This window comes from Colobus angolensis, unplaced genomic scaffold, assembly GCF_000951035.1.
Source record: "Colobus angolensis palliatus isolate OR3802 unplaced genomic scaffold, Cang.pa_1.0 Scaffold26, whole genome shotgun sequence".
Taxonomy (NCBI): domain Eukaryota; kingdom Metazoa; phylum Chordata; class Mammalia; order Primates; family Cercopithecidae; genus Colobus; species Colobus angolensis.
This window is the reverse complement of record NW_012115821.1, coordinates 17,409,203-17,427,846: the sequence shown is the minus strand read 5'-3', so window position 1 is coordinate 17,427,846 and position 18,644 is coordinate 17,409,203. Positions and strand designations below refer to the sequence as shown.

The 18,644-nt window shown below is 43.7% G+C and overlaps 1 protein-coding gene across 1 annotated transcript in view; it reads left to right on the top strand.

Moving 5' to 3' along the window:
• CACNA2D3 (calcium channel, voltage-dependent, alpha 2/delta subunit 3) overlaps positions 1–18,644 on the top strand; it is a gene marked incomplete at its 5' end in the record, with an annotated part of 947,927 nt that overhangs the window by 866,573 nt on the left and 62,710 nt on the right. The window contains 2 exons of the mRNA XM_011947304.1: positions 447–517; positions 16,790–16,865. Coding sequence (XP_011802694.1) covers positions 447–517; positions 16,790–16,865 — 147 coding nt within the window. The remainder of the gene's footprint in view (positions 1–446; positions 518–16,789; positions 16,866–18,644) is intronic.

Genomic DNA, 18,644 nt, shown 5'->3' with positions numbered 1-18,644 from the left:
GGACTGCTGTATTTCCCTAAACAGGTCATCCAGGAATTATAAACAATTCTTTTTATTAGTGCTTAGGAAGCCCTCTCATAGCCTGTTTCTGCCTATATGAAGTAGTATTTTAATCACAAGGGATTATGTGCAGATTACTACCTACTCCATCCAAGGGTAGTGGGGGTGTGTGTGTGCACATGTGTGTGCATGCATGTTTTAATTTCAGCATTCTGCATGGGTTATGCAGCCCCCTCCCATGTACCATGGAAGCATTCACATCTGCTCACTCGTTTGCTGTGTAATCCCCTCACTTCTCATGACTGTTAAAACCTTTTCCACTGTCCTGAAAACCTGCCTTTTGCTTCTGTCAGTTCCAGGACACAGACTGTGTCCCTTTTCATTTCTTCTCTCCTATTTGGGCACATTATTTATCTACACCTCCTCGTATGTCTTCTTCCCCATAGACTGGAGACTTTTTTGGTGAGATCGAGGGAGCTGTGATGAACAAATTGCTAACAATGGGCTCCTTTAAAAGGTAAGGGTTTTATGGTCCACTGCATTCCCCCCAAAAGTTTTCCTAAATAAAATCAAACAAACCAAGGTCAAATAAGCAAGTCCAGACTTGACGCCGTAGCTGGTTTTTACTTGTGTTCATGCTCCAAAAGATCTCGCCGAAATTCGATGCCTCTTGCACAAGTGTTAGAGTCTTAGAAACTCAGCTCACAATGAGTTTCCTGTTCACCCAGCAGAGCATTTATTGGAGGCCAATATTGAAGTAGGAGGCTGCACTGTGATGTGATTGTGTCAGTCTGAAGCAAGTCACTGCGAAGAAGTAGGAAAGGTTTTCACCTGGCCAGAAGGGTGGAGTGTATTTTGTCTCCCATTGATGAACCTGGGAATCTTCCTAGAAATCTGGAACTTGGGGATGAAAGGTGGTATTTAGAGACTTCTTGATGTTGTTTTAGAAAATCAAGTGAAAATTCTCAAAACCTGCTCTTGATGGAGGTAAGTTTAAGTCTGCTTCTGCAAGAAAACCTAGATGGTGCCAAATTCCATAGGTGGCAGATACTGACTACTCATCCAGGTATAAGAACTCTCGCTGATCCTGAATAAAACTTGTGTAGTACAGCTTCCTTACGGCCCCATGTCCCTCATGGGCAGGTCAGCCATGCTTTTGGGAACACCTAAACTTCTGGGAAAAGCCATCATCCCATGAGATCAGGTGTTAGAATGTCTCGCTGGGGGTTTGTGCTGTCTCCCTTCCCTTGGCCTACCGGGAAGAACGTTAGCCTTTGAAGTGGTGCTTTAATGGGCATATTTGATGCTATTAAATATATAATGGCAGGAAATCCAAGGATGGCCCTCCAGCTTCCCTGAGAGATCCATTACACATCGGTGGCCAGTGGGTAGGTAGGCCCCTGGTTTATTAGTCCCCTGCAGCTGAATGGCTAGGAAGTGTTAGCTCAGGAAATCAGATGTTTAAGCTAGTCAACAAGACCAACTGAGCACTTTGCTGAAAGCAGGGAATTAAAAAATGATGACCCAGTTTTTGAAATTCCATAGCTTGTTTGTGCCAGAAGGGAGGGAAAAAAAAGAAATGATATAAAAAACTGGCCTAGCGCCAGCACTTCTGCAATTTTGACACGCTTGCTCTCAGGCCTGCCTGTAGCAGATCGTCCCCCTCCTGCTCCCTTCCCTTTAAAAAAAAATTCAAGTACAGTTTTCCTCTTTGCCAGGTGTCATTGTACACGTGCTTGAAAACTCTGCTTGGATCTGGGCTGGAGTGGCTGTGGAGTTTTCCACCACTTCTTCAAGCTTCCTGCAGCAGCTCCTGGCCTGCCATCCAGGGCACCGCTGACTTTTCCTATCTTTATGTGGATGTGTGCATTTGTATCATATTAACTTGTTTTCAACTTGATGGGGGAGGAGACAAAAGATGAAGAATAATCGCACACGTGTTTCTCATTTGAAAGCACATTTTTCAACTTCTTTAACAAACCTATTTTTTCCTCTTCCTCTTGGATACTCCTTTCAAACTGTTCGGTGGGAGAAAGAGAAAGGCTGTAATGGAATTTTGAACCTCTGGTCTTCTCCTTCATGTGGGTGAAGTACAGTTGGCATGCATCTAGACCTTCCTTTTACAATAAGAGTAGCCAACATATTTGAGAAAAAGGAAGGATTGGGAACTCATTACACCAACTGCTGTCATCCAGGAGCTAGCTGACAAACCTCCTGGGCTTCTTGGAAGGGCCTCCTCACTGGGGCCAGTAGAGCATTGAGAGTTTGAGTTTTGGAGTCAGACACACTGGGGTCAAATCTAGGCTCTGACATTACCAGCTGTTTGATTTAGTCAGATTGCCTCTCCAAACACTGATTTCTCTACATGGAAAATGAAGATGACAATAATTACTTCCAAGAGTTGCTGTCAGAGCTAGTGATGTCATAATAAGCATAAAGTTCTTAGCACAGAACTTGGCATGTATGAAGAGCTCAGTTAGTTGTGAACTGCAGCCGTGATTTTTGTTGTAGAACCTTGCTCTGTCTTGAATTTGCTTTCCACTTGGCACCAGATATTGCTTTATCTACATTTCTCTCCCTATAGGCTTCCTGTGACACTGTATGATGGGTCTCTAGTGTCGGAGGACCATAGTCCTTGCAATCACACATTCGTGCCCTTGCCCTTCCCAGCATACAGTGCTTGCTCAGGGCATAAGGTTGATAGTCCTGTCATTCAGAGAAGATCTATATTTCAGAAGCAGTGAAAGGATATAGTTGGCTGTAACTGACAGCACTCTGGGTCAGAAGTCATGTACCATATTGAATTGAGCCCACCCCCAAACATGGGTTACATGAGGCTGCGTTGCTTTGGTGCTGTGGTTAGACCAGGTGAAACTCGAGATCAGTTTACTATGCTGACCCCTCATCTCAGCATCTTGGACAGTATTGGGCTGGCCCTCAGTTTCTTTATCTTAGGCTTATACCCAGTCCTAAAGAAACAAATTTCAGGCCGGGTGCAGTGACTCATGCCTGTAATACCCCAGGACTTTGGGAGGCAGAGGTGGGTGGATCACTTGAGGTCAGGAGTTCAAGACCAGCCTGGCCAACAAGGTGAAACACTGTCTCTACTAAAATTACAAAAATTAGCTGGGCATGGTGATGTGTGCCCATAATCATAGCTAATTGGGAGACTAAGGCAGGAGAATTGCTTGAACCTGGGAGGCAGAGATTGCAATAAGCTGAGGTCATGCTGCTGCACTTCAGCCTGGGTAACAGAGTGAGACTCCATCTAAAAAAAAAAAAAAAAAAAAAAGAGTAAGTTTAATGCACAAGAGCCCCACAAACCATCTTCTCCAGAGAGACAGAGCTCCAAGAGGAGAGCACTACCACCCTTCATAACCTCTCCTTTGTTTCTCTCCCTTGGTCACTTTGCTGCCTCTCTCCAGGGAAGCAAGGCGATGCTTGGGAAGCAAGGCAATGCTTGCCTAGGTGACAGCAGACCTTCCCCCTGACTATTCTGACCACTCACCTCGTGACCCGTTGGCTGTTCTACCTGAAAGTGCCATTAGAGGGAAAAAACATCCACTTCTGGGTCTGTAGTGCAGGCAGAAGGAAAACCACTGATTTATGTGAACAAATTAACAACTTGAAAGAATTTTGAGAAAGTCTCACAGCAGCATGTGAAACCATCTAAGAGGCAAAATTGGCCGCTCTTGGGCACTTTAGTTGACTCTTTGACCTGAGTCTATCTAGCCAGCTTACATGTGACCTAGTATCCAGGATCCAACTCATAGAACAATAGCTTCAGCAGCATGACAGTAATAATCATAGCTGCCTTCCTGAGCACCCACCAGACTCCAGGCTTGGGTTGTCCTTGACAGATCTTACCTCTTTGCAGGCTTTCCAATAACTCTGAGGCAGGCATAAATAGGACCAGTTGCATAATTTGCAGGGCCCAGTGCAAAATAAAAATGTGGGGCCTCATGTTCAAAAACTGTCAAGAGTTTTTTTTGTTTGTTTGTTTGTTTTTTTTTTTTGAGACAGTCTGGCTCACTCTGTTGGCCAGGCTGGAGTGCAGTGGCGTAATCTTGGCTCACTGCAACCACCGCCTTCTGGGTTCAAGCGATTTTCCTGCCTCAGCCTCCCGAGTAGCTGGGGCTACAGGCATGCGCCACCATGCCCAGCTAATTTTTGTATTTTTAGTAGAGATGGGGTTACACCATGTTGGCTAGATTGGTCTCGAACTCCTGACCTCAGGTGATCCCCCCTCAACTTGGCCTCCCAAAGTGCTGGGATTACAGCACTTTGCTTGCTGTAATCCCATGAGTCACCATGCCCAGCCTCTTGCAACTATTAAGAGAAAATCTAGTCTCAAAATCCTTTCATTAGAACTTGTTTACCCCCGGTAATGCAAATTCAGTGTTGTCATGTATCCAGGGAAAAGGGGGAAAATACAGCCTGCCATAGGAGTCTTCTTCTTTCAAGGTTCCTGACGGGGCATTTGTTATACTCTGGACTTGAAATAAGAAGACTTCAGGTTGAGCACAAGATTCTCCACTCTGTGTTCATGGACAGTGTCTTCAGCCTTTCTGAGCCTGTTTCTTCATTACCAAAATAGGGACCTTAATGGATTTTCTGAGAATTAACTAAAATACAATATGTTAAAATACTTTTCAAATTGCAAAGCCATTGCAAACAGGAGATAAGAATATCTTTTGAGTAGAGTTCCATATGTCTGCGTTATTCTTATTTTCCAATTTCTCCTGTTTTGTTTTGTTTGTTTGTCTTCTTTTATCATGAATAATCCCCAAAGGATAGTTACTACATAGCAGTTACCTTTACAGCACAGCATTGGGGTGAATTCATGGACCTGAACTCTCTTGTGCATTAGCATCCCCTGGGAACCTTTAAAAACACTCCTAAGTTCAAGCTGCAGCCCAAGAAATTATATATTAAGTTGATTTGGGGATAGTGCCCAGGCACTTGTGCTCTTTAAAAGCGTCTCTGTGATTCTCATGTACAGCCAGCATCAAGACGCCAGGTTAAAAGCATGGCACCAGTCTAGCTACTATGCTCTTAGGAGTCACCTGATCTCTGCAACAAAATAGGATGAAAATAATTATTCAAATACCTACAAGTGAGGGATAAATGGAATGATATGTGAGTAACTGAAGTGTCCCCAGCTTGAAGGTACATACGTGCCTACAGCCCACCGTCCTGAGCATGGGCATTCAGCCTCCTTCCTGGATGTCTCCCTTTGTGACCACAGGGGAGATCCCTGCAGGGCACAGTCAGCTGGCACAAATGGATCGTATCACAAAGTGAGAGCTCCTGGGGGTCCTCTCTGATCCACAACTTCCACCTTTCTCTGTTTCCTCTGTTCTTTCTCCTCTTTCTAGACTTCTAAGCAATGTCTGAATCCATCTCTTCCTAGAGGGAAGAGCCCCCAGCCCATCTTTTTGAGGTCGACTTCTTGGATTATCTTCTTGTTCCTGCATCCTCCCCTTAGGGTGTGATGGGAGGGGCCCCCACCTTCAGTGCCTTGATGGTGCTTGTATTAGTCCATTCCCCCACAGCTATAAAGAAATACCTGAACAACAAGAAAAAGAAAGAAAGAAAAAAGCAATACCTGTGACTGGATAATTTACAAAGAAAAGAGGTTTAATTGACTCACAGTTCCACAGGCTGTACAGGAAGCATGGCTGGGGAGGCCTCAGGAAACTTAGAACCATCACGGATGGTGAAGGAGAAGCAGGCAAGTCTTTACATGGCTGAAGCAGGAGGAAGAGGGAGGAGGGGATGTGCTACACACTTTAAACAACGAGATCTCGTGAGCACTCACTCACTATCACAAGAGCAGCACCAAGGGGGGAAATCTGCCCCCATGATCCAATCTTGGCCCCACCTCCAGCATTGTGGGTTACAGTTCAACATGAGATTTGGGTGAGGACACAGATCCAAACCGTATTAGCACTTGACTCTCCTAGAGGCCCAAGGGGGGGGGACTGGAACTACTGATGCTAGGGCAAAACACTAAGCATATAGACAGCAAGGATAACACTCTGGGTTAATCTCAGGTAGGGCACCTTGCTCCAGCAAAATATCTAGTAGATTGCTAGTAAGACATGAAAAAACAAAGGCTCTTCCACCGTTGTCCAATTCCTCTCCTCCCTTCCCCCTGTAAGTAATGTAATACGTCCTGCCTGAGTTCCACATAGCTGGGCACCAACCTGGATATGAAGTGCCATTTGTTAGATAAGAGGCACAAATATGACTTTTAGGACATTTGAGCCAGGGAGACTGAAGGGAAAGTTGGAATGAGTTCAATATGGAGCCCAAGGAAAGAGCAAGAGCCTTCAAAAAACAGGTAAAGGAAGAAATCTTCACTGAAGGATGAAAATGTGGCTGTTATCAAATATCCAGAACTTGAGGGTTTACCCTGGGTTTTTTGCTTTTACCAACATCCTTGTGATTTCTGGAAAGACCAAAGACTCTTCCCTTGTTCTTTGTCTATCTGATCATGCTCAAGGTCAAAAAGTCCAGTGGAGCATACCTGGCCCTTGGCTTGCTGGAAAATGGACTGCTCTCGAATAACTTGTTTTCGTTTTTGCTTTTGAGCCACCAATAGTACCTGTCTTTCATGGCCATTGTCTTACCTGTCTCTCTCTCTCTTTTTTTTTTTTTTTTGGTTGCAACTGCTAGTGTGTGTGTGTGTGTGTGTGTGTGTGTGTGTGTGTGTGTGTGTGTGTTGTTTTGCATAGTTTTTCTTGTTTGTTTTTCTGCTGTGCTTGGTGCAACACACTTCAGCTTTTACCCCTCCAAGGCCATTCATATTTTCCCTAAGGGATCTGGCAAATGTCCTTGTCACTTCACCCCACAAATGTTCATTAACATGGCTGGCTTGTATGGAATTCCCTGTGGCAGCTTCTTCCGCTATTTAAATCACCTTTCTAAAAGGTGACACATCCAGGTAGAATCCAAGACCCATATCATTTCTTATCATTTCTACTCCTGTCTCTGTGTAGTGGGACTTGGGAGCTTTTCCCTGTCTTTGGTAATCACATTACACTTCGGCGAGTGCCCTGGCCTTGGAGTGTAGAGAGTGTTAAAGGAGAATTCTGTTATGTTTGGATGGCTGCTCGCCTTTAAGGCCAACTGCCCCACTGATGTCTAATACTCAACAACTCATGTAATGAGTGTAATGGCTTCTTGGCTTCCTGCTGACCTGACCGTATCCTCAGAATTATGCTTTGTCAGAGGTAGCATTGAAAGGAACAAGGAGACAGATTGGCTTGGACAAGTATATTTCTGGGCCAAACTTTCTGGAATGCAGAAACATGGAGTTTCCAATGAAACCACTCTTTGAAATCCAAAAGCTGCTGCTCAAACATCCCCAATTATAGCAATAACATTAACTGCCCTCATCTTCATCATGAGGTCCGTCTCATTTGTTGGATGTTAACTATAGGCAAGGCATTATTCCAAGCAGTTAACATACATTACCTTAATTAATCCCCATCACAATTCCATGAAGTAACTACTCCATAGTTGGAGCAGATTAGCATATCTTCTACAGAGATTTTTCTTTTTACGTTCATATTTGCTCTGCCTTAAGAGATAGTAAAAGAAAGTCTTTCTCTCTTTCCTTTTTTTTTTTTTTTTCCTTGAGACAGAGTTTCACTCTTGTCACCCAGGCTAGAGTGCAATGGTGCGATCTTGGCTTACTGCAACCTCCGCCTCCCAGGTTCAAGCAATTTTCCTGCCTCCACCTCCCAAGTAGCTGGAATTAAAAGCACCCACCACCATGCCCAGCTAATTTCTGTATTTTTAGTAGAGATGGGGTTTTGCCATGTTGGTCAGGCTGGTCTTGAATTCCTGACCTCAGGTGATCCAACTGCCTCAGCCTCCCAAAGTGCTGGGATTACAGATTTGAGCCGTTGTGTCAAAGAAAGTCTTTTAATCAAACTTGGAGTCCAGTGTATTAGTTAGGAATTGGTCCAGCCACAAATAACAGGAAAATCCAAATTAACAGGGACTTAAAGAACATAGGAGGTTGTTTTCATCTCTTATGGTAAGGAAGTCTAAAAATACTAATTTGGGACCCTCATGTTACAGACTCAGGACCACAACTTTTTCTTCTACCTTTCTCCAAGATGGCTTTTAAGCTCAAGGTTACCTCATGGTTCAGTGTAGCTGCTGAGCCCCAGACATCACATCTGCAATTCAGGCTTGCAAAAGAAGAGTTCAGGGAGTTCCAAAAGGTCCAGAAGGCCAAGTTTCAAATTACTTAATTAACATTTATTTTAATAAATGCTTTAAATAAGATTTTTAATGTATTAAGCAGCCTCCAGGATAATACTTGTGCTTAATCACTTGGCCTCACCTCACTCCAAAGGAACCTGGGTAATGTGCATATTGAAAAGTTAGAGTTCTGCTCACCAGAAGAGGAGAGTAGTTATTGTGAAACTACTGATAGTCTCTACCACATCCAGCAGGCCCCAGTTTGCTTCAAACCATACGAGTCCTCTGGCTTCCTCTGATAACCCCTTTGGAAATCCTTGAGTGATGGGGCTGTATTCATAACTCTTAGTCTCCCCCACCCCAAACCCACATGCCCAATGCAGTCCTGAACACAAATTATCATAGCCACCCTCTAACCACCTGTCCATGTGCCTGCCTGACCCCAGACAATAGAAGTAGGAACACTCAATAATACCTGCTGGGTTTTACTAATAATAATCATGACAGCAGCAATACCAATACTCAGAGGTACTGACATTTATTAAGCCTCAATGACATGCCCCACACTGCCAAGTGCAGTACAGGCATCATTATAGTGTAGTTGCTATGAAATGTAGAGCTGGCTTCACCAATGTGGCAGAGCCCAAGGACGCTCCCTCAGAATCAGCTTTCTTGCTTCAAATGGGTTTTGCATTAACTCATTCCCAAAGCAGAATTCAGCTTTTTCCTTCTAAGAAGGCAAAAGAAATTTAATATTTTCAATATTGAATTAATTGTGATTCCATTTTCCCCATCAGTATAATAAGTGAAGCTAATTTCCATGGGAGGGGCTGCATGAATGGGCAAACCAGCTGGCAGCTAGGTACATTTCCTGGGCACCCATGAATTTGATTCCTTGCCCCAGGAGCAAAGCAAATGCGGTTGGTAGAGCAACATCCGCTCTGACTGGGGACAGGGACTATCTTGATGCTGGAAGGTTGTTAGTCTCCCCAGAGCCCCCTTCTTTCAGAGGACCCTCTCTTCTTGGCTCTGGGGCACTTATACTTGTTTATCAAATCAGTGCTGCTCTCCAGGACAATGGAAAACTCTGTTCATCCTTAAGGTTTGCAGGTGGCACCTCCTATTTGGTGAGTCAAGGAAGTACCCCTGAATATGTCCAGACTGGTACTAAGCCCTGGGAGGATGTGTCTGGGTTTTAAAGTGGAACCAACCCAAATGTCCATCAATAACAGACTGGATAAAGAAAATGTGGCACATATACACCATGGAATACTATGCAGTCATATAAAAGGATGAGTTCATGTCCTTTGCAGGGACATGGATGAAGCTGGAAACCGTCATTCTCAGCAAACTAACACAAGAACAGAAAACCAAACACTGCATGTTCTCACTCATAATTGAGAGTTGAATAATGAGAATACATGGATACAGGGAGGGGAACATCACACACCAGGGCCTGTCAGGGTGTGGGGAACTAGGGGAGGGGTAGCATTAGGAGAAATACCTAATGTAGATGATGGGTTGATGGGTGCAGCAAACCACCATGGCACATATATACCTAGGTAACAAACCTGTGCATTCTGCACATGTATCCCAGAACTTAAAGTATAGTAAAACAAAAAATAAAATAAATAAAGTCCAGTTCCTGCCTACAAGCTACTTACAGTTAAGGTGAGAGAGGAAGAAACAACACAAGAAAATGCCAGTGAGATATATCACATTCTAAAATTCATGGCTAGCAAACCTGTTTGCACATTAGAATTCCTTGGGGAGCTTAAAAAATAACTTATACCAGATCCCCAACCCAGACTAATGAAATATTGCAGATAAGTGAGATGCTCAGGTATCATCATGTATAAAAAATTACTTTGGCCCAGCTCAGTGACAGATGCCTGTAATCCCAGCACTTTGGGAGGCCGATGTGGGGGAAGTGCTTGAGCTCAGGAGTTCGAGAGCAGCTTGGGCAACCACCTCCAGCACATGAGACCTCATCTCTTAAAAAAAAAAAAAAATTAGCTAGGTGTGGTGACATGCACCTATAGTCATAGGTATCCAGGAGGCTGAGGCAGGAGGATCGCTTGAACTGAGGAGTTAGAGGCTACAGTGAGCTATGATCATGCCACTGCACTGAAGCCTGGGTGACAGAACAATACCCCATCTCGAAAGAGAAAAGAAAAGAAAATGTATTTGAAGTTCCCCAGGTGATTCTAAAAGGCAGCCAAAGTTGAGAATCACAGTTTTAAACAAATGCCAATGTGTATGCCTTAGGAATTAAGAGCGAGTTTACGTCCCATTTTCCAGATTCTTCTGATGAGGCCTCATCCCCATGAGATCCCTAAGGAGCAAGATATCTGCCGAGCAGCTGGGACTATACGTGTGCCACCACGCCAGGCTAATTTGTATTTTTAATAGAGATGGGGTTTCACCATGTTGGCCAGGCTGGTCTTGAACTCCTGACCTCAAGTGATTAGCCCACCTTGGCTTCCCAAAGTTCTGGGATTACAGGCATAAGCCACCACACCTGGCCTTTAATCAATTAATTCTTATGGTTACTGTTCTTATTACCTGGGTAAAATGCTGATGGGATTAATATCTCAGTATCTACAACTTTGTTTCTCTTTATCAACTCCCATTGATAAAAGGTATTGATTTGGTGTCATCACATCCTCTGCTTAATCTACCAAATGAGTAACGCTTTCTTGTTGCTCCCCACTCAGTGTTCAGCAGTGAACCTTGAGAGGTCCTGATAGCCTGTGTGAGGTTTATTCTTGGCTAATGATGGGTGCTCATTAGCTAAAGTTGTTTAACTAATTTCCAGTTGGAGGGTCAAAGGCAGTAGGACCGGGGTTTTGCAGATTCACTGCCTCTGCTGCGTTAGAGACACTGCACTGATCTTAAAGAACAGTGCCATCTCTGCAAGAAGTTGCTGTGGGATGAGATGGTGACTGATACAAGCAGGAGAGAAGGGAGAGCACATTTTGGATCTTCTATTAGCACTCCTATCAACAGGTTGAGCTTTCTACTTTCCTGGCTTTCTGAGATGTAAGAATGAGTAAGGGCTTCCCATGGCGACAGTCTCTTTGTTAAGAATTTCCTATGTTCCTGCCCCATGCCTTTTCAATTGCAAGTTGAAAGCTGCCCCCAGAGGACACATTTTATAGCGCAAAAAAAGAAGATATATTTTTACATGCTACCTTAGTGAGTCATTTTGCTTCTCAGACTTTTCAATTCGGAATTGCTTAATTATGTCCCATGATGAATCTCTATGTCAAATGCCTCCCTTGTCCTGTTTTTAGGGCTGTATTTGCAGACATTAAGCTGTTTCAAGATTGTTTTTAGGCCAGTTGTTTAGCCAAAGTGAGCTAATTGGATGAATCATTACAGGAAAATTACCTGGCCTCATGGTACATAGTAGGTGTTTAATAAATGTTGAGCCCCACAGTTGCTAACCAGCCTAAATTAGCCAGCCTAAATTAGCTGAGCTTATGCTGTTAAAATACAGCCTGCTAATTCTTAGAGCAAATATTTTTCTTGGTCAGGATTTTTGTCTAGTTGGAAAAGAACAGGATCAGCAAAATGGCTTTAAACATGTCTTAATGTCAAGAGTTTGTCATCCAAGGCTCTACCCAGCATGGGTGCGGGGCTACCAGGCTTTGTTTGCGTTGCTTTGAGCTGCTTCTTCAGAGGCCGTATCTGCCTTCTGTGAAAGTTTAAAGTTTCAAAGTTCCACCCATCCATGTGGGCACACAGTGATGCTAATGATAAGGTCTGTTGGAGTGGCCTAGTGGTGATGTCATGGGGATTAAGGCATGTTATCTGTAATAAGAATACACCCCCACTGCTGAGTGCAGCTGCACACAGCACCAGCCTTGGGCTGGGCATGATTCTCCGAGCTGATTTTAGAGTCAAATGAAAGCAGGCAATTATCATGTTCTTTAACTATAATCAGCTGAACAGGATACAGGTAGCCGCAAAATGGAGTTATTTAAAACAGTAACAAAATCACTTCAAAAAGGGTAATAATCTGAAAGTCTCTTTCTGCAACATCTAGTTAAAGCTTTCCAAGTGTGGAGAAGACAGGGAAGGCTTATTTTGTAACCTCCTCAATGGCAATAGTATCGGGAAAGCCTCCTTTTGAAATAGAAGAGTGGGGGACAAGGGGAGGGAGAGCCTTAGGACAAATACCTAATGCACACGGGGCTTAAAACCTAGATGATGGGTTGATAGGTGCAGCAAACCACCATGGCACATGTATTCCTATGTAACAAACCTGCACGTTCTGCACAGGTATCCTATAACTTAAAGTAATATTTAAAAATAAATAAATAAATAAAAGACAGGAACCTTGGCCTGGGGGCTGCCCCAGAGCAATTTAGTTTAGCCCCAACACATAAACTAGAGCCTTTGAAAATGATCCAAGGAGAATCCTGAGTTTCCTGCCATGTGTCAGAGTAGTTACCATGGTAAGAAGTATTCACAAGCACAGCCAACTGGTCCAGTCTGGCCTGGTGACTCCTCATCAACCCTTCAGCTTGGGTTGAAAGTTGATTCTGGACATTGGTTATGAGACCTTATCTTGGGCAGCGTTTCTTGTGACATTCCAAGAAGACCCTGGGCTGGGGAACAGGTCTGAAGTCTAAGCATTTCTTAGACTCTACCAGAGCCTGCTTCTGAGCAGAGAGCAAAAGGAGGTGGACTCAGCTTGGCCCCCTACTAAATCTGGCTCTGTCACCAGTGATCTATGTGAACTTGGGCATATTTATTTAGGCTGGCTAAGACTTGGTTTTCCCCTCCGTAAAACGGAGATGATTATAATCTATCTTGTAGGGATGTATATAGAGGAGTACCTGGCTTTTGGTTGCTAAACAGCGTTCAGTAGACATCAGCTGTTGCTATCACTGCCCTCCGCTAAGAAACCCATGGACAGAAGTTCCTGCATCATCTCTTGGTAACACCAGCACAGCTTCTGATGGTGTCCTTGTATTGCAGTAGCAAGCATGGATTTTGCTCTGCATTGTCTGTGCCAGTGAGCTAAGAACACCAGGAGCCTTGTTCATCTTTCAGCCAGCCGGGTAATGCCTGCATCAGTTCCCATTGCATTAAACACCAGCCCATTAATTAGTAGTGGCAATGAGAAGATACCAATAATTATAACAGCAGCTATAGCCGTGCTTCCTGTTGAATACTTCCTGTCTAGCAGGCACTGTGCTGAATGTAACACATAGATAACTTTCTTTAACCCTATGACCACCCTGTAAGGTAGACATTATTCTCATCATTTCACAGATAGGAAACTGAGGCACCAAGAGGGTTAAAAAGACATTGTTATAAGTGGATGAGTTAGGATTTGAGCTCAGGTATTACTGACTTCAAAGATGGCATTTTCACTGTGTCACACTGCCTTCCCTTGAGCCTTTGGGAACAGCGCAGCTTTAAGAGCCCAAACTCTAACAAAGAATAAAATCAGTCTCTGTTGTAAGAATTTTAACAAAGTTGGCACACTTAGAGCATTTTTCAGTGTACTTCTACACAGCTGGTTATTTAGATCTCAGAATGTCTCTGTAACTGTTGAATAAGTCAGGAAACGAAGCCTTTGAAGAGTATCAGCAAGCTACTCAACAATGCACCCTGGAGACCGAGTGTGGTGGCTCATGCCTGTAATCCCAGCATTCTGGGAGGCTGAGGCAGGCGGATCAGAAGGTCAGGGGTTCGAGACCAGCCTGGCCAACATAGTGAAACCCCATCTCTACTAAAACTACAAAATTAGCTGGGTGTGGTGGCATGCACCTGTAGTCCCAACTACTCCAGAGGCTGAGGTGGGAGAATCGCTTGAACCTGGGAGGCAGAGGTTGCAGTGAGTCGAAACCACACCAATGCACTCCAACCTGGGTGACAGAGAGTGAGACTTCATCTCAAAAAAAAAAAAAAAAAGAGAGAAAGAATGCACCCTGAATGTACGGCAGGGCCAACTTTTGATGGCCATCCTGCATCCGTGGCTATGAGACTCCAAGCACATGCACGTTCCTCTCAACCCCATGCTGCCTCTCACCTGGCTCTGGCACATGTTTTAGCTGTAGAGACAGCGCTGGGCAATGGGAAAAGGATAAGTCAATACCAATTCTTGCCAAATGCTAGAAAGTCCTTGCAGGGGTACCTGTGGAAATCTCCTGAGTGAGGATGGAGATCGTGGCGTGGCGGGCCAGTCAGGGACCAATTAGAGTTGTCCATTGTGGTCTGCAGTTGATTCTGTGACATATCCCGGTGTCTGGATTAGTGCTAGGGCTGTGTCAATGGTGACAGGATTTCTATGAGAAGTTTGTGCGGGGACATCCCCAAGCCTAATGTTTGGCTGATTTGTGGTCTTCATTTCTGTTTGTATAAACAAAGCTTCAAAGCTTCTTGCTTGCATCTGTGTAAGGAAAAAAGCCAGAGGACAGTGAAGAAATACTCTGATGAAGAAAAGACCTTGAGGACTGGCTACGTGACCACTGGTATCCCCTTGGGCTTGGCTGCCCAAGGAGTGCTGTGTGCTGCTGCTGGTTAGGAGCTGGCTTTCATCTTCCATTTGGTCAAATGTGGCTGGTTTTCTGCTTGGTACCCACAAACGACTGTATTTAATCCATTTATCAGTAATATCCATAACTTACTGTCCAGATAAGGAGGCCTCCAGATCACATTTTGCAGTTGGCCCCTTTGTTCTCAGTTGTGTCGTCATCTGTGTAACATTCATGCAATCAAGCAATCATTTACGCTTTCACCCTTTTAAAACTGAATGCCTTCTGTATGCTGGGTGCTGTACTAGGTGCCAGAGGTAGGTGTGAAACAGAGCCAACACCAATCCTGCTGCATGGAGCTTTTACATCTAGAGGTCTTTCCAACACAGCAGTAAGTGCACTCAACATTAACCATTGTACTATTCTAGGAAGGAATTCCTGTGGGGAGAATTTCATCCGGTCATGTAGAAGCACATGTATTAAAGTGTTTAAAATCTCATCTGGCAGTTGTTATGTAACTCAGGCTGGACTTTACGTGTCTCTCCTTCGGGCTGCTAAGCATGGTGGGAGGGGATGTCGAAGGGAAGGGTGGGAATGCCAGACTCCTTTGGCTATACCTTGCAAGCATGGGATAAGGTGTTCACGCCATCTAAATACTGGAACATGTGTAGGGGCAAAGAGAGAGAGCTTGACCCATCAACCCCCAAAAGTTTGCTGAAAATGAACTGACAAAGGGCAGGTGAATAGGATAAAAAGGCACACAAAATGTATTTTAATATGGACAACACAGGGAATCATAGTAGAATGGTTACCCAGTAACCCAGTGGGGTACAGATGCTTAAATGGCCATCTTCATAGAGGGAGGGGAGAGGGGGAAATATGGCTACTTGAGGGATAATAAATGATTTTGAGGGGGAAATGAGTGGGCCTACTGCTCAGACAATGGTTAGTAAATAATTTCAATGGAAGTTGAATGGGATGGAGAGCTGACAATGGTTGGGGAGAAGTTGGTCTGGGCTCTAGGTGCGGTGTTTAATTTTCAGTCTCTTCCTCTGTGATACGAGTTGTGATCTTCTCTTCTCTGGTGAATGAAATGTCAGGAAAGGCAATTGTATTCCTCTTTGGCAGATCTGGCTTTTAGGTAGATAAGGGAACTTCAGAGAACAGCTTCATCCTGTGGTTTGGGAGAGACAGAGGATTAAGAGACTGTGGGGTAAGGGAGACAGGGAGCAAGGTCGGAGAAACCTTGAGACTGCTTCATGTCGAAGCACCATATTTTAGGGTAATGGTTTCTGAGTCCCAACACATGCTACCAGAAATTGCCATTCACCTTTCCTTTGTAGAGTTGTTGGTGGGGGAATTAAAGTACATTGAATAATGTTAAAGTAAAACATTTTTACAACTGTGTAAAGGTCATAATTGGGATGAAAGCTTTACTTTTATCACTAATGTAGGAAAAAAAAAATATCCACTTTGTTTTTGTTTCATAAGCTATGCTGTTTTCAAAATAAGATACATTCACTCTTATGGTGGTGACAATAAGGAGTAGGGATTACAATTAGTAAGCCACTGGTTTCCCACACATTGTCAATGTGCAGGGCTTATCCTGGACCAAACCTGCTTCCTGGTGCTTGAGAAACACAGAATTCTGCCATGTTTTATCCCAAAGTGGCTCTTCTTAGTTCTCCTGTCCCTTGGAGACATGGCCCAAGTAAATTCCATCCGGGTCTTAGAATCCAGTTCAGAACAGCACATTCCCTTTGGAATATCTTGCTCAATGCAGACCATCTTTCTTCAGACCAAATGACTGTTACATCAAGTTAGGTGGGTCCTCATCCCCTTCTACCCTTCCCGACACCTTCGTTCCCTTTGTTCTTCAAATTCCAAGTGATAATATGACTGTGCCTCCAGCACTGACCTTTGCTGGGCTCCTTGTTCGTTATCCATGTTAGAGCTGCGTGGTGTTTGTCACTGTTGCCCTTGATGATAGTGACTGCTCACCTTGTACTACATAGCATCAATTGGTTCCCATGTTTTCTCATTTAGCGAAGCTCCCTTCCATTTTTCTCCTGTAGAATTACCCTTTATGACTACCAAGCCATGTGTAGAGCCAACAAGGAAAGCAGCGATGGCGCCCATGGCCTCCTGGATGTAAGTACTATGCTGTCACCCAGAAAACAGCTGCACATTTCTGTCTTTCTCCCTGTCTGAGTGTTATCTTCCTCTTTGGAGTAATCAAGTTTATCTTTTTGCAAAATCATGAACATTTTGACTTTACTCATTTAAAAAAAAAAACACTTCAGGCCAGCCGCAATAGCTAACGCCTGCTATCCCAGCACTTTGGGAGGCTGAGGTGGCCGAATCACTTGGGGTCAGGAGTTTGAGACCACCTTTGCCAACATAGTGAAACCCCGTCTCTACTACACATACAAAAATTAGCCAGGCACGGTGGCATGTGCTTATAATCCCAGCTACTCAGGAGGCTGAGGCAGGAGAACTGCTTGAACCCAGGAGGCAGAGGTTGCAGTGAGCCAAGATCATGCCGCTGCACTCCAGCCTGGGCAACAGAGCGAGCCTGCCTCTCAAAAAAAAAAAAAATTAAAATTAAAAAAAGTCACTGCTGTTTCAACTCAAATCCAGTGATTATATGAATGAAAAATGGGTCTAAAGCCTTTGATGGATTAATGCAGCAACCCCCTTGTGATGGACAGAAAAAGGGAGAAGTTTTGTTAATTCTCCCATTTGTATATAAAATAAGTTGGTTTTGTTCAACAGAACTTGTCCTTTTAGTTTGTAATGGAGTTGTGAGCTTATGTTCTAATTCCCATTTTGATCACAGATACTCCCTGTCCCCTAATCATGCCACCGGGTTTCAGCATCGTTTTCCCTGGAGCTGATTTCTTGGTGATGTCACAGATGAGGATCAATCAGCATAGCTATTGTGCCATTAGAAACTGGCTTTCAGATGGCCAGAAATTAACTGTTATCCTTACTCCCAAATTAAAAATGTAATTTACAATGCATAGACTATGTAAATTTGGCCAGCAACACCTAAAAACACAGAAAATAAAAGATATAGTGTACCTCTGGATAGTCTGTCATATGTGTTTAAATATAACCCTTACAATGCTATTGTTTTGTAAATACCAAAAATTAACCTAAAATTTTGTTTGAAACACAACATTTAAAAGCTATTTTGGCTTTAAAGTATATATACTTTCTAATTTGCAGATGTAAGATGTTACAAGGGGGTTATTTAAAAACCGAATAATTAACATGGTTCTCCTACACTGAGGGAGCAAGAAATGATTCAGAGCTGGCAAATTTGTGAGAGGCAGCTAAAGGGATGAATATTTTGAAAAATACAGCTTTTTAGTGAGACTCACTATGTCTTTCTAAACCCAACTCCCCTAACCTTAGCATGAATAGTTCCAGACGTTAAACGTTCCCAAGGTGTGTTTGCATCATTAGATTTAAAAGCTTAGTGGCTTTATGCTTTTAAATGATAATGTGCATTTACATTTGTTTAATCCCGTATTTGCATAATCCCTTTGTTTACTCATATATTGACCCAATGCCTGGCACGGAATGCCTGAGTGCCTTTCCCTGGCCTCAGAGCGAGCTGCCACTGCTACTGCCCTCTTTCCCCTCAACCTCCAAAGCTTCCTTAATCCTTTTATTTACTCTCTCCTCCCCCTGACCCACATTACCCATCCCAGCAGGTACAAAGACACAACATTGTCCCATAGTCTGACCACCCCGGTCTTTTTGAAAGCAAGATGATTATTTTTCAAGCCATAAAATGTAATGGCAGAACCGCAGGACTGCAAAGTGTGGTTTTAGGAAACTGTTAAAAGTTCACATCCTTATCTGACCCTAATCCTGGCAGCCCAGAACCCTGTGATTCAAGGAATGATGTGGAAGCACTCA